We start from the raw sequence: 17,185 nt of genomic DNA, 5'->3' as shown, positions 1-17,185 counted from the left end.
TTTCTTTCTTTTTCCTTCCTTTCTTTCTTTCTTCTTTCCCTTTCTTATCTTTCTTTCTTTCTTTCTTTCTTTCTTTCTTTCTTTCTTTCTTTCTTTCTTTCTTCTCCTTCCTTCATTCCTTCCTTTTCCTTCCCTTCCCCTTCCTTCCCCTTCCTTCCTTCCTTCCTTCCTTCCTTCCTTCCTTCCTTCCTTCTTCTCACTCTCTCTTTCTCTCTCTCCTTTTATCTTCCTCTATGTCTGTCTTCTTTCTTTCTTTTTTGAGACAGGGTCTCACTCTGCCACTCAGGCTGCAGTGCAGTGGTGCAACCACAGCTCACTGCAGCCTTGACCTTTTCTCCTGCCTCCACCTCTCAAATAGCTGGGACTAAAGGCATGTGCCTTCATGCCTGGCTAATTTTTAAATTTTATTCTGTATGATGGGGTCTCATTTTGTTGCCCAGGCTGGTCTTGAACTCCTGGGCTCAAGCAATCCTCCCTCCTCAACCTCCCAAAGTGTTGGGATTACAGGCATGAGCCAATGCACCAGGCTGCAAACATCATTCATAATAGGGAAAAGTCTGAAGCATTCACTTTAGAATCAAGAACAAAATAAGAATTTGCATGATCACATTCAAGATTACTGGAGATCTTAGCCATAAAATAAAATAAGAAAGGCAAAATCATTGGAAATAAAGGAGCAATCTGTGATTATTAACAGTGATGTGATTGAATAGAAAACCCAAGTGAAGTCAGACAAAATAATTAGAAATAATATTAGGATTTATTAATATATTTCATTCCTGTATACCCACAACACACAAGTAGAAAACATATATACTTTTAAAAGATATCATTTACAATAGCAAATAAAACTACCTAGAAATTGATGTGACAAAAGATTTATAAGACTTATATGTAGAAGTTTAAAATATTTATTAGAATTCATTAAAGTCCATTTTAAGTGTTCACGAGTAAGGAGGCTTGGTATTATTTTAAAAAATAAAATATTTATATTAAAAAAATTAAAATATAATTTCAATGAAAAGCCAAATTATTTTCCATGTAAAATCTGACAAGATGTTTATAAAATTTATATAGATTGATAAAAGGCCAAGAATAGCCAAGACAGTTCTACAGATAAAAAATAAGCTGATAAATGTTGCCCTACTAGATATCAAGACTTAGAAAACTGTATTAATTAAGAGATTGTAGTACTGTATTCACAATAGCAAAGACATAGAATCAACCTAAATGTCCATCAGTGGTAGAGTAGATAAAGAAAATGTGGTACACATACACCATGGAATGCTAGGCATCCATAGAAAAGAACAAGAAAAGATCATGTTCTTGGCAGGAACATGGATGGAGCTGGAGGCCATTATCCTTAGCAAACTAATGCAAGAAAAGAAAACCAAATACCACATGCTCTCACTTATAAGTGAGAGACAAATGATGAAAACACATGGACACATGGAGGGGAACAGCACACACTGGGGCCTATCAGAAGGTGGAGTATGGGAAGAGGGAGAGGATCAGGAAGAATAACTATTGGGTATTAGATTTAATACCTGGATGATAAAATAGTCTATACAACAAACCCCCATAACACAAGTTACTTGTGTAACGAACCTGCACATGTACCTCTGAACTTAACAGTTAAAAAAAGAGAGAGATTGTTGTACTGGTACAGGGATAAACAAATCTTGGGATAGAATGGAAAACTTGAAATAGCCTTGCACTTGGTATAATTGTAGATAGTATTTATATTGCATGTAGATAGTGTTTATATGGCATGTTGACAGTGTTTATATGGCATAAAAAGTATTGTAGATAATATTGTATGTAGATGAATAGTATTGTAGATGATGGAGCACAGGAAAAAGGAACTTTTCAATAAATGGTAATATAAGGGTTTATACAATATATAGTTTATAGATATATATACACATATATGTACAAAATAGACTTGTATCTCATATCAAACGTAAAAATCCTGTCCATATATATTTAGAATTTGAAAGTGAAAAACAATAATGTTAAAATGTATAAAAAATTTAGAAGTAAGAATATGAGAATATCTTTGTGTATGTCTGTGTATTTCCATATAACTTTTTATCAGTACATCTGCATATCCAGTATTTTGCCTAGAACTTTACTTTTGGCATAACTTTAACAGATATAGGAAATAATAATGAAAATGTCTTATAATCCCGGGTAGGAAAATATTTCTTAAACAACTGTTTAAAAATGCTAACCCACAAAATAAAAGATTGATAAATTCTACCATATTAAAGTTATGTAATTTTGTGCATCTAAAGCAATGGTTTCCAACTGGGAGTAATTTTGCCGACAGTGACACAATTGCACTCTCTGGGGATATTTTGGTTGTCCCAGCTGGAGAGGGATGGGTTACTGGCATCTAGTGGATAGAGTCCAAAGATGCTGTTAAACATCTTACAATGCAAAGGATAACCCGTACCCCACAACTAAGAATTATATCAATAATTCTGTGGTTGTGACACTGTGACCTAAACATATATTAAAAAATAAAAAGATGACAGTTATCTTAGAATAAAATGTTTTCAACATATATAACCAAAAAAGAAGCAAATAAACAAAAACCAGTAACCAGAAGTTTAAAAGTATTCATAGAAATAAATTGAAAAAAAGATTGACAAGTAGGAAAATGGTTAAACAACACGAACAAGCATTTAATCGAAAAGGAAACAAAATGGCCAAAAATGCTTATTCGTGTTGTTAATCAGAAAAAATTATACTAAAATGAGATATCATTTATAACCCCCAGTTGACAAAAATTAGTAAGACAGTATGAAGTACTATAGCAAATGTGGATTAAGAGGAACATTTATATATTGCTTATACTCAAGCTAAAACACAAAGAGGAAAAATGAATGATGTAAAGAGGAAAAAGCACCTGTGATTTCTGAGACACTATCAAACAGATGAGCATACTGTAACTGAAGTCACAGTGGAAAAGAGATCACCCAGTTCAAGAAAGAGAAAGAGAACATGGCTAGAAATTTCGGAAGCTCTTTCATGTGCTTCATTCCATTTATAAATTCTTCAATCCCCATGTCCATAGCCATTATCTTAAATTTTATAATAATCACTTCCTTGCTTTTTTAAAACTAGTTTTGTCTAGTTTTAATCCATTTTGAGTTCATTTATAAATGAGTTGTAAGTTTCACATAGCTTTTTATTATTTTGCATATGGGATGTCCAATTGTTCCAACACCACTTACAAAAAAGCCTACTCTTTCATCAATGAATTGTTTTTGCACCTGTCTTAAATTAAATGGTCCTGTTTGGCTAGAGCACAAATTTCTGCAATAGCTGTTTCTACAATCTCTACTCCATTCCACTGGTTTAAATAACTATCCCATCACCAATCCTACCTTGTCTTGATTAATATAGTTTTTAGTAAGCCTTCAAATTGAGTAGGGTATTTCCTACAGCTTTATTCTTCTTTTATCATACTTCTTTGGGTTATTTTAGTTCATGGGCCTTCCATATAAATTTTAGAATCCATTTGCCTATAGCTATAAAAATTCTGCTGATATTTTGATTATAGCAACAATAAACTGATATATCAATTTGGGGATAACTGACCACCAACATGATATTTCTCACCATTTATATAGTTTTAAAATTTCTTTAATTAAGATTTTATAGTTCTCCCTACACAAATTCTATAGGATTTTAGATTCTACAAAATTATTTCATTTGTTTGGAGCTAATAAATTCTGTGCTAACCAATGTTTCTTGCATCCTGTACTTTCACTTTGTGATCTCCTTTTGCTCAAGAAAATCAGTAGTTCTTTCCATGACAATCTATACATGCAAACTCTCCTAGTCTTTTCATGTCTAAAAATGTCTATTTTACCAGCACTGTAAATAATAGTTAACCTGGTTCTAGAAATGAAAAGGGAACATTACTTTCACTGAGAACCTTGAAAATACCATCTTTTGGCATCTAATGCTATTGATGAGAAGCTGATGATAGTATAGATGACATTCATTTGAATAAAGTTAATATTTTTCATCTAAGATTTTTAAAGATTGTCTGTTTATCTTTGGTGTTCTGTAGTTTCACAATAATGAATCTGGGTGTGAACTGATTTTGTCTTGAATTGAATTCTAGTATCTTGATTCATACTTAGAATTTGTTTCCATTTCTGAAACTTGTGTTTTCCTCATTTTGAAAACGTTCAGCAATTACCTATTCAAATATTTTTTCCTTCACCATTCACTCAATTACCTTTTTCTGGAACTACTAGTAGATTAATGTGGAAGCCTCTTAATATAACATACCCTTATTTTATTTTTATTAAATGTCATATATTTGTTACACTGTATAAGGTAGGTATTTCTCACTATTATTTTCCAATTCACTAATATATTCTTCAAATATGTCCAGGCTGGAATTGTACTCTGGAATTTTCCCATCTATCGTACTCATTATTTAAAGTATAATTTTTCACTTACGTGCAATTGCTTCCATTTCATATTTACTTATTCTTATTTCATTTCTGTCCATCTTTATTTATTTCCTTATCTGTTTTAATGACAGTATCACCTTCCCTTATGTTGTTAGTATTATCAACATCATTTTTAAGGGCTTTGCCAGAATATTCTAGTTAGAAATATCAGCTGGAGTAAGTTCGCTTTCTAATAATTAATTTTGTTCACAGCCTTTGCAGCATTAAATATTATCATATTTTGAAATTCTGGTTATCAGGAAGGCTGGGAGTTTTTTGTTGTTAATTTGCTTTTTTTAAAAAAAAAAAAATTTTTTTTAATTCTTTTACCTCCCCTGTCTTTTGTCTCTCTCCCTCTCTGTGCATATGTATCCCACATCTTCTGTTTGGTATAGGTATTGCCTCCATTCAGTCCTCCAGGTTCTCAATCTAGAGCTAGAACTTAAAATAAAAGTTTGGGGGCCAGGCACGGTGGCTCACGTCTGTAATCCCAGCACTTTGGGAGGCTGAGGCGGGCGGATCACCTGAGGCCAGGAGTTCCAGACCAGCCTGGTCAACATGGTGAAATCCTGTCTATACTAAAATTACAAAAACTTAGCTGGGTGTGGTGGCATGTGCCTGTAATCCCAGCTACTCAGGAGGCTGAGGCAGGAAAATTGCTTGAACCCGGGAGGTGGAGGTTGCAGTGAGCTGAGATTGCACCATTGCACTCTAGTGTGAGCGACACAGTGTGACTCTGTCTCAAAAAAAAAAAAAAAAAAAAAAAGGAAAAAAGGAAAGGTTTGGCTATTTCCCTTATCGATGTGGTATATCTAAGCATGAAACTAGAAGGCTAGGCTCACATTTATTACCATTTGTGAGGATAAGTCTGTGCTCTTCTTTTGTTAGTACTTGAAATAGATCCCTAAGTGGCACTATGAAATTGTGTATATATTGGAGGTGGGAAGGTGCAGGGATGGTGTTTGCAATCTTCTTTCATGAGTGAGAATAAACCCAGTCTCTGGCTTCAAGTGCAGTTAAACTGGATGAGCCTCTGTATTAAGTGGAGCACTTTTACTCCACTTTATATTGCATACCAAACCCCGACACAGTCACTTCCTAACTAGGAGCCGTGCAGGATCGTAGACTTATGATTTTATAATTCTTTCTCTTTTTATCCATGACAATGTCCATCCACTATTTGAGATAAATTGTCAGTTTAGTTTTCTCTTTTTATAATGTATTCATTATTGCTGTGTTTTGATCAGAGAGCAGTCTTTCATGTATTGACCTGAAAGTCTCCATCATTTCATTTACAATCTATTTTTATGCCTAGATTGCATGACACGTGGATATTTTTACAAAGTTCACTTTTTAGTAATATTCAGAAATAATACACAGCGTGTAGAATAAACTGCAGAGGATATAGCATTTAGATGTCCCAGTAAAATCTTCACAGGAGAGAAAAGTAACAAAAATGCATATTTAAAAGATTGTATTCAAAACATTATATTGTACCTCATAAATATAGATAATTATTATTTGTGAAATAAATTTTTAAAACCTTGCCAGCCATCGAACCAAAATGAATAAATAAATAAAATAAGAGTTTATATTACCTTAATGCAACCTTCACTGTTGATTAAAATAAAGCTTTCTTTTGGCTTAAACATTTTCTAACAAAGGCATCTTGATAATAAAAAAATTCTACCTTGTTCCAGAGGAAATCTCTTAAATCAAATAAAGAGGTTACTTAAATCAAATAAAAAGCCTGTAAGTCATACATACGGATAAATGGCTTCTTTAATGTTTCCAAAAATCTGTTTCCCGGTCATTATAATGGTCAATTGCGTTGTCAATTCTATAAGACAGCCTCCAGGATCACACTAGTCAGAAGCAAGATGGGAGAAAACAGAATTGAATGATCAAAAAGATGGAAATTTGCAACACCTAAAGGAAACCCTAAACCGTAAGATTAGAATCTCAAGGTTTTGGTTAGAAGGGGTAAGATATATTTAGTCCAATAGTTCCAAACCTGATCACAGACCAGTGCCAGGCTAGCTGCATTAGATTCATCTGTGAACTGTGTTAAAAAACACAGATTCCTGGGTCTCATTCTTAGAAAATTCTGAGTATATCTGGGTTAGGGTTGGGAGCTAATTGTTATATCTTCCATTCTCCAAAATTTGGAAACCATGGATCTGTTCTAACTCTACTACCTACAGTGGAACCATTTCTACAGAAAGTAATTAGTCTTCCTTTGCAGGAAATTTTTAGGAATAAAGACTTTATGTCATTTTATGTCTCATATTCTACTGCCAAACTATAGGCAAAATGTAAATTCTTGCTCAAAAATAAACTGAGAAGTTTATCAAATGACAGGATTCATCTGTGAGCAATACTCTCTATGGATACACAGTCGGTGTCTAGATATCTTTTGTAATTTTTTAGATATGAATCAGTGCTTGGCACACAGAAAGTGGTTAATACTGAGGTATTGAAGCTACACACCTCACCTCACCTCACAAGGAAATTCTTACCTCTTCACTTCTCCACTCGTCAAATAAATATGTGTATTTTCCAGGATAGCCTACGAACTTCCCTTTAAAGAAAGCTACGTAGAAGCAGGATGAGTAAAAATTTACAAACTGAAACAGGAACATTTTCAAGGTAAGACTGCTCCCATCCCCCTGGTTTTTTCGAGGAATTTTATTAAGCAAAAAAAAAAAAAAAAAAATTGTTTAGTGCATCTTCTTATTTTTCCTTGAACTTCGTACTCACTGGGACAAGTGAACATCAAGTAACTACAGATTTGTGTTAGATTTTCTGTTACACACTTTGTATTAAACTAACCACTGGAAAAGCGTAGGAAGCTGTTGTTACCACAGTCAGAGAGGCAGCATTCTTGTCTTGGGGTTACAAAGAATTTGAAATTCAAACCCAGATGATATGGTTTGGCACTCTGTCCCAAGCGAAATCTCATGTCAAATTGTAATTCCCACGTGTCAAGGGAGGGACCTGGTGGGAGGACATTGAATCATGGGGGTGGTTTCCCCCATGCTGTTCTCTTGGTGTTGAGTGAATTCTCAAGAGAGCTCATGGTTTTTTTTATTTATTTATTTTTGAGATGGAATCTCACTCTGTCACCCAGGTGGAATCCAGTGGTGTGATCTTGGCACACTGGAACCTCCGCCTCCCAGGTTCAAACAATTCTTCTGCCTCATCTTCCTGAGTAACTGGGACTACAGACATGTGCCACCACGTCTGGCTAATTTTTTTGTATTTTTAGTAGAGACAGGGTTTCACCATGTTGGCCAGGCTGGTCTCAAACTCCAGACTTTGTGATCCGCCCGCCTCGGCCTCCCAAAGTGCTGGGATTACAGGTATGAGCCACCACACCCGGCCAATTGAGAGCTAATGGTTTGAAAGTGTGGCACTTCCCCATGTACTCGCTCTCCTGCTGCCGTATGAAGAAGGTGTTTGTTTCCCCTTTACCTTCCACCATGATTGTTAAGTTTCCTGAGGCCTCACCAGCCATGTGAACCATGAGTCAATTAAACCTCTTTCCTTTACAAACTTCCCAGTCTCAGGTAGTATCTTTACAGCAGTGTGAAAATGAACTAATACACCAAATAAGAAACTTATGCTCATCTCCAAACACTATCTGCTATCCTATAAGCCACTAGAACTCATCTGTTTACAATCAGGTTTGAAGAAAATAAGCTCACATCAAGGGCGGGGATGATTTCCAACAGAATTGTGTTGCCCTCTCATGAATTCAATGGCTATATTAATTTTGAAAATAATGTGATTAGCAAATAGTGGCAGAAATAGTACACATTTTCCCTCTCCTTTATTTAAAATGCATGATCACAATCTGTCATTTAATGAATTCTAAAGATAACAAACTATTAAATTATCTTCACTCTGCAATAGAGGGTCATGAAGCACAAAAATGTAGAAAAGTATGTTTTCCTGAGCTGATGATCTCCCAGTAGCATGAGCTGATCCAGCCAAATCATGACATTTTCAGCAATACTGAAAGTATCACAAAATATTTTAAAGACACAGATAACTCCCCCATTTTAGTGAAATGTAGCTGTATTCCTACAAAACCTGTAATGTGAACTTGAATGATTTTTTTTTCCCACTGAGGAAAATGGTGAGTTTTTAGGTGCTTTTAAAAGCAATTTATCTGCTGTGATTTTCTCACTGTTGACAGCAGACGTAAAAATGAGAGAGAACTCCACATTTGAAAATAGTATATAATGAAAGTCTCTTCTCAGTGCTCATTCCAGAGCTGACTGAATAACGTGGTCTTTTGCTTGACATCGGCCATGATGTCTATGTACAACAGATTCAAAGGAGCTTGAACCCTGGAGTGAACACTCAGAGAAGAGGCTGATGCCTTTATTTGAGTCTCCGATCTTACTGCTAACTTGCCAGGAAAAAGAGCAAAAGCGACTGTGCTCTGTGCTGCTCTACCTAACTCAATCTCTCACTTAAGCTGTGATCCCTTTCAATTACTTTCCCCATGGCTTTAAGTAGAAATTTTAATATTTTAACAAGAAAATAATCCAAGTTCTATGAGATGGCAGTAGAAAAGAAAAGCACTAAAATTTAGATTTATTTAGGAGAAGCTGACATTTCTGTTTTTTCAGAATAACTTCCAAAATCAATACTTTCTAAGAACCATACACATGAAATAACAATTATCTGTGCCTTCAGTGCAGTAAAGTGATTATTTTTCTTAGGATTCAACTAGACCCATCAAGGGAGAATTAAGACAAGAATACTCAGAAAGATAAATAGAGTCCAAATTCTTTTTTTTTTTTTTTTTCAGTTCTTTTTGCTGCTTCCGTTATAATGGACCTTGAATTGTGGCTCTTAAGCAATTTTGAAATAGCAGATATGAGTCTACCTATAGAGAAAAATTGCCTTAAAAGGTACTCTTTGAAAATGAACTCCTGGGGAGCTGATCCAAAATAGACATACAGCATCAATAAGAATCATTCTTCAGAATCACACTAATGATTTGGCGAGCTTACCCATTTTTGTGATCCACGCAGATATCTTTTCATAAAAGAAATTCAAGATCAAGATGACAATAAAGTTCAAGCATGATCCTGTGAGTGATGTGGTTATCTGAGGAGTAAGGAAGCTTTTGACCTGCTTTAAGGATGCATCACTTTCCATGAAACTAGCAAATGTAGCAAAGACTGACAGGCGGTACACAATTACAGCTACCATACTGGTGACGACAAGAGACATCTGGGAAAGGAAAACAAAGAACTGCTATTTGGGTCTCTGCATCTCTGTTAGGAATACATATCTAACATATTGATTATTCTGTTTATCTCATTATATGAAGTTTAGCAGGTCTCATGTGCAAAGCAAACTAAGTCAGTCTCTCTTTCCCTAGATGGCAAGATGTGAACACTGGCAAGGTAAAAGGGTTAAAGATAAGGCATATACTAGCTGCTGGTTAAGTCTAAAAGAAACGTCTTCACTGTTCATCCTCTAGGCTTATCCTTTAGTAGGGAGTGGCAACCTATAGTAGAAAGCCAAATCCTGCCTGTGGCCTTGCCTGATCTTATATGGCCCTTAAGTTAGGAATGTTCTTTTGCATTTTTTTTTTTTTTTAGACGGAGTCTTGCTCTGTTGCCCAGGTTGGAGTGCAGTGGCGCAATGTTGGCTCACTGCAAGCTCCGCCTCCCGGGTTCAAGTGATTCTCCTGCCTCAGCCTCCTTAGTAGATAGGACTATAGGCGCCCGCCACCACACTTGGCTAATTTTTTGTATTTTTAGTATAGACGGGGTTTCACCATGTTAGCCAGGATGGTCTCCATCTCCTGACCTCGTGATCCGCCCACCTCGGCCTCCCAAAGTGCTAGGATTACAAGCGTGAGCAAGGGCGCCCAGCCTTCTTTAGCATTTCTAAAGGTTATAGAGAAAAGTAAAGGCAATTATGTTCCAGAGACTACATGTGGCACAAAGCCAAAAATATATCTGGCTCCTTTACAGAAAATGTTTGCTGATGCATGCTCTACATTGAAGTTAAAGATGTAGAATCAAGATCACTTATTTTCCTAAGAAAAATGCATGCCAATATTGCCAGAATATTGCCATTAATGCTCTAATATGCCTGGTAGTTTAGAAATTTATATAGATTCTGTATAAATTTTGTACACTTTCAATATTGCGAAAGCACAAAGATGGCTTTCTATGAATCATTAGAAATTTTATTCTAAAAGTTGAGGAAATGAGTCAAATTAAATGAAAACTAGAAATCAAAAACAGAAAATTTTCTAGGGATATACTCCAGATTTCTCAAAAGAGAGTCCTGAATTAATGATTCTCCCCGTTTTATTTTATCACATCTCCTTAATGATTATTACATAATCTAAGAAAACATATTTTTACTGTTTTAAAATATGAAAATAATAGATTTAACAAGAAATGTTAAAGATACATCGTATGGGGTTTATGGACTGGTGAGTCTACACTATAGTCTACAACTGTCAATTATTTATATTTCAACATGCTAACTAACCCCTTAGAAGGTAACACTGCCTGTTTTCCTAAAATTAAACACTAACTGTTAAGAGGGAACACATTTGGAAAAAGGAAGAGCAGGAAATAAAGTGGAAATAAAGATACATTCATGATTTTTCTAAACTAACCAAAGAGTCTGGAATCAGAGTAAGTTTGTTATTCTGTCCTGATTTCAAGTGATCACTTAAATGAAGTGTTGTGAGGCAGGGAGGGACAGGCTTTAAGACAAAGCATCTCCTCTTCCTCGAGATCTTTTCCCAAAGTTTAATTATGGAAAATCCCTATAAATTACAGTTTATTTTGTGTAAGAGCTATAACCAAGATAAAAAGACCAGGGAGGGAGAGGGAAAGGAAGGACTCAAGAGACATTGCAGATAACACTGCTGAGATAGCTTATTTAATCACCTGTTGAAGAAAGTATAGCAATTTTTAAAGAAATGCTCACCCATAATGTCACTGTGGCTCCTGAAAGAAAGTACCATGGAATACGTGCATATAGAGGCATGTAAGGTTCCATCTCCTGTAATGTTGAAGAAATCACAAAGAAATTGAAAATCTCCCCTCTAAGTCAAGACTCCAAGCACTAGTCAATATCACAGAGCCCCGTTAAAGCAGGAACTTCCCAAAAGGGCCTACTATAGGCCACGGAAAGCTACATTATAAGAATGGTTCCTTCTCTTGAAGGAGAAATCTCTAGGCATCCTAGATGGGGTATTTTACACATGATATGAGACATAATGGATATACACAATTTCCTAAATGCTGAATTACGAAGTTTAGGGCCTGGCACTCAGTAAATAAAGTCAAATAATGAAGGTTGCTGCTTAGGCAGACATGCTTTATGATGTTTAATGGTGTTATAATTTTATTCTAATTGAATCGAATTGCATTGCTCTGCAATAGCTCTGCATGATATTAGATGCTCTCTTTATATTTTTCAGATAAACTGTGTTCTTCCACACAGCTCAGGAGCCAAGACTTCCACCTTTAATCTTTAAGAGTCATTAATGAAAGATATTGATTATACAGCTGACATTCTTAGGCGCATCAAGAAGCAAGTAGATTTTACCTAAAAGAAGCAAAAAATAGTAAAAGAAAAAAAAAAGCTGTCAGCAGAAATCAAAATCATGTAATTCCATAACATAATATTTTACATTTTAAGAATTTTAAGGGTGGTCTGAATAAAAATAGGACTCTCAACAGGCAGGGTAGGCTGTTCAAGAGTTCTACAGACCTCAGAATGTGTGTGGATGTATGTGTATATGTGACTGTGTACATGTGTGTTCATGTGTGCACCCAATGTATGTGTGCTCATGCATGTATGTGCATATTTGTGTGGGTGCACCTGTGTGTTCCCAATGCAGATTTAAATTTGACAGTTCTGGTTGCCCTTAAACACTGAAGAAGCACTGCAATAAGTAAAAATAAATAAATAAATAAATAAATAAATAAATAAATAGCTCTGTTTCTTGATTTCTAAACCATGAAAGCTAAGTAAAGTCAATGATTCACAGTGAATCAATACATATGGCTTTTCAACCGGATTCAAATGTAAGCATTCAATACATTTTTTTCTGTGAATTTTTGACAAAGTTAATGGGACTGCTTTTGTTTTCTTTTTTCTCATGAAATCGGAATAAACATCATGTCATCATTCTGTCAATATCTTTTAATATATTTTCTTAATTTCAAACTGCCACCCAAATTGTTAATGTATTTTCTGAGATGTTTTCATGCTCTTTGGAGATGTTTTTGTGATCTTCCAATGAAACTTAGTAATTGTTTAGTGAATGCCTAAATGGTGAAAATAATTTTAAATGTTATACTGCAAGAATAGTTTTCTGAAGAGAAGAGGGAATTCTACTGAAGAGAGTGTATTTGGGACTCATATTATTCTCTTTTAAATGGCAACAGGAAACACAGTGATTGTAGATTATGGAAAATAGGGGCTCGAAAAATATGTAACCAAGATTCTGGTCTTTAAAGGCAAAGCACTTCCATTTTCACATGAAAAAAGTGAGGTACCAAAAAGTTAAACAACTCAGTCAAGAACATATAGCTATTTTGTCAGCTAAGAATTCTAACACATAGACTTCTTCCTCCACACACCAATACAATGATTGTCAATATAATCAATTAAAAGGAGCCATGTGAAGAAAAGTTAGTCTAATAAAACAATCACTCATAAGACCTCAATCCTAATATAAATACTATTTTAATGTTTATATATCACTTAGGATCATTTCAATGTCTATACATTTATATACAAAGCCCACAGCATACACACTATTTTCCGTTTTGAACTTAGTTTAATGTTATTATGCCTTGGATTTGTTTCAAAATAATTTAGTGATACAAAGGAGTATGAGTATGAATGAAACAAGATTGTCCATGAATTAAAAACGATTAATTCTGAGTGATGGGTTCATCCATGTGGTTCATTATACATTTCTATCTACATTTGAAAGTGTTTGAAAATTTTCATATATATACATTCATATATATATATTTATATACATGTATGTATATTAGAAACAAGTAGTTTATGTCATTTATATGTTGCAGAATATTTTAAAGGCAAATTAAACTATGATTATATGAGAAGAAACCTATAGCAGTGTGTCCATTGAGATATGCTGCCCATTTCACAGTTTTCTAGTCTACCTTGGTCACTGGATTCAATTTCCTGTGTTTACACATAGCTTCAAATTCCGGTCTCAGCTGAAGCTGCTGCTGTTCCTCTTCAAAGTCCACCAGGTCCCACTCATATTCCAGTCTGGCTTGTCGTTGTTTCCAAAACTCCAAAAATAAGGTGACTACAGGTAAACAAATATATAAAAAAAAAGATATAAAAAAAAGTTAAAGACTTTTTCAACTTTTCCCTTTAATCGCTTTGGTTGCAGGATGGTTCACATGTTTCAGGTGGCTATTGTTTCACTGTTGTGTTTGATTAAAACTTCATCAATTATTAATGTTGGCATAATATTGTGTATCCGATAATACACTGAAAAAAAAACTCATACAAAAATTTAAATTAATTTCTTGGTCAGTGGTCCAAGCAAGAATTATTTTCAGACATATTAATATATTTCTTCATTCAGATAATTTGAAGTAATATTTAAAATTAGCTTTTTATTAACACTGAATTTTTTTTTTTTTTTGCATGTATCTGTTATCTTTTATGGGAATCATTTAAGTCATTGTACTGCTTTCTCAGGCTTAGGGAAATATACCTAGGAAGCATAAGAGCCAATCCCCAGCACAATTACTCTCTCTCTTAAAATACATATACTATGTATACACACAAAACTTCAGCTTTCTTTTTATTTCTTTATTTGAGTCTCCTTCTGTCACCCAGGCTGGTCTCAAACTTCTGGTCTCTAGTGATCCTTCCACCTCAGCCCCCCAGAGTGCTGGAATTATCAACTTTCAATTGAAGAATATATATTTACAGGAAAGTACATAAAATATAAAGGTACAATTTAAAAAATTCACAAAATAAATATACCCATATAATCAGCACCAATATAAAAAATGTTCCATTACAAATGGATTTACATAAATGATATACAACTGATAGCTTTTCGTGTCAAGCTTTTTTTTTTTTTTTGGTTCAACTTTGTTGCTGTGTGCAATGAAAATTCATTTATTTTCATTGCTGCATAGTATTCAACTGTATGCTTAAATTGCAATTCTGGTTATATATTCTTGGACTGACAGACATTTGAGTTGTTTCCAGATACCTGCTATTACACATAGTGCTGCTGTGAACATTCTTGTAATCTACTGGTGTGCATATACATGCCTTTCTATTGGGATATACTTAGGAAGAGAATACTAACACTTCCAATATTAACTTATGATTTTATCATCTATGAAAGATTCAACTTTCTGACTCACTACCTTTTAAATAATGTAAAGAACTATGGATATCCATGCATTTTAAAAAATCCTAATTATTATTTTATCACTGTAGTCATCTAATTGCTGTCTCAGCTTCCAAAATATATTTTTCTAGTGCAAATATATCTATCTTTTGACGGTTGGTTTTTTGTTTGTTTATTTGCTCATGTATACATTGGCTTATGTTTTCCTTTGCTCATTATTTAAACTTTAGAGAAATATTGAAACATTTATTAAGTGGGAAGAACACTGTAGACTAACTACTTAACAATTTTAAAGTGTACAATTAATTATTGTGGACCATTAGCACAATGCTGTACAGATCTTATTCATCTTGCTTAATTGAAACTTTCAAGTATGCTTATTGATTAGTAACTGCTCATTTCCTAATCCTCCAACCCCTAGTAACCACAATTCCACTCTTTGATTCCATGAGTTTGGCTGTTTTAGATACTTCATATAACTCCTCCAGTCAAAAAGTAATTCAGCCCTCCTCTGTACTCCCTCAGGATTTACAATGCACTTCTATGAAAGTAGACTTCACATTCTTTCCCAATTAGATTGTGACTTTCTTAACAACAGGTTATATTTCATTCACTTATTCATACAATCATTTAATACTGGTTGTGAATTTCATGAGGCAGAAACTTTTACTCTATTCATTTCATTACTGCTGTATGCAGTAGATACATTGTTACCAGGGAGAACAGTTTCATGAACTTGGTACTGTTAAACATTTTAATATTTGCTTGTTTGTTTATACCATAACAGAACAACTACCATTAATTTTAGAAGCAGTATTTGGTTACCATGGCTATGCAAGAGATTGGATGTCATATACATAATACTAAAACTTTTAAATACACTAAGCATTTAAAATTTTTTGTCCCAAAGTTTGTTAATGCTGAAGTAGAAATAAGAAAGTTGGCTGACATAGATGGGATTTTGAGATAAATTAACGATGGTACAAAATAGCTAGCAAAAAGAGTACTGTAAGGAAAGATAAATGATATGGACTAAAACCAAAATTGTTCCCATGATTTCTATGGACTTTTGTGATTATAAGTATATAGGAATCACAGGATTCACATATTTCCTGAAAAGGATTTCAGGAAATTAAAGAGACCCTTGGTTTGGGCCTTATAGATTATGCCTAAATAGGAATTGACCTTTTTCTTTTTAAGAAGGAATACAATTAGCACTTAAATTATTCATTGATGCAACATATATTTGAATACATACCATATGCCTAGCCCTGGAACTATGGAGATGAAAGCCATGGTGTTTGTCCCAAAGCAGCAAGTAATCTAGTGATGAACCTGGCTTCTACACAATGACAATCATGGAGGCATGTACACTAAAAATGTGTCTTACAATCAAGGACCATGTATGTGCCTATTTAAATTCCTATTACCTAGAATAGTACCTGTTCCAGGGTAGAAACTTTAAAAACTAGTTGCTGAATTATATTAAAGTATAAATAAAATGAAATCATTAAATTTCTGAAATAAAGCATAGGTGAACATCTTACATTATCTCTGAATGGGGAAGGTTTTCTAAAGAAACACAAGAATAAGGAAAACTATAAGGAAAGTTTTATGACCAGTAATATATATTAAAATGTCCATTGACTATGAATGAGATCAAATGTAAATTACAAACTGAAAAAAATATTTGCAATTTCTGTGGCAGACAAAGGATTACTGTACTTATACAAAAGTACCTGTGAATTATAAAAATAAATTAAATACTTCAAACATCAAGGAGAGCCAACGGTCAGTAAATATTAAAAACGTGACCAGAGGGGCGGAGCAAGATGGCCGAATAGGAAGAGCTCCAGTCTCCAACTCCCAGCGCGAGCGACACAGAAGACCGGTGATTTCTGCATTTTCAACTGAGGTACTGGGGTCATCTCACTAGGGAGTGCCGGACAATCGGTGCTGGTCAGCGGCTGCAGCCCGACCAGCCAGAGCTGAAGCAGGGTGAGGCATCGCCTCACCTGGGAAGCGCAAGGGGAAGGGAATCCCTTTTCCTAGCCAGGGGAACTGAGACACACAACACCTGGAAAATCGGGTAACTCCCACCCCAATACTGCGCTTTAAGCAAACAGGCACACCAGGAAATTATATCCCACACCTGGCCGGGAAGGTCCCATGCCACGGACCCTCCCTCATTGCTAGCACAGCAGTCTGCGATCTAACCGCAAGGCAGCAGCGAGGCTGGGGGAGGGGCGCCCGCCATTGCTGAGGCTTAAGTAGGTAAACAAAGCCC

General features: G+C 34.8%; 1 protein-coding gene across 1 annotated transcript in view; it reads right to left on the bottom strand.

The window, feature by feature from the left end:
* The window catches only part of ANO5 (anoctamin 5), a 103,711-nt gene that overhangs the window by 19,748 nt on the left and 66,778 nt on the right, over nt 1-17,185 (bottom strand). Inside the window, 5 exon segments of the mRNA XM_017858470.1 lie at nt 6,246-6,343; nt 6,998-7,167; nt 9,506-9,728; nt 11,457-11,531; nt 13,676-13,827. Of these exon segments, the coding sequence (XP_017713959.1) occupies nt 6,246-6,343; nt 6,998-7,167; nt 9,506-9,728; nt 11,457-11,531; nt 13,676-13,827 (718 nt within the window).

The sequence above is a fragment of the Rhinopithecus bieti genome, unplaced genomic scaffold (assembly GCF_001698545.2).
Source record: "Rhinopithecus bieti isolate Rb0 unplaced genomic scaffold, ASM169854v2 scaffold_2350, whole genome shotgun sequence".
Taxonomy (NCBI): domain Eukaryota; kingdom Metazoa; phylum Chordata; class Mammalia; order Primates; family Cercopithecidae; genus Rhinopithecus; species Rhinopithecus bieti.
Note: the sequence above shows the minus strand (reverse complement) of the source record. Positions and strands in the feature narration are given on the sequence as shown.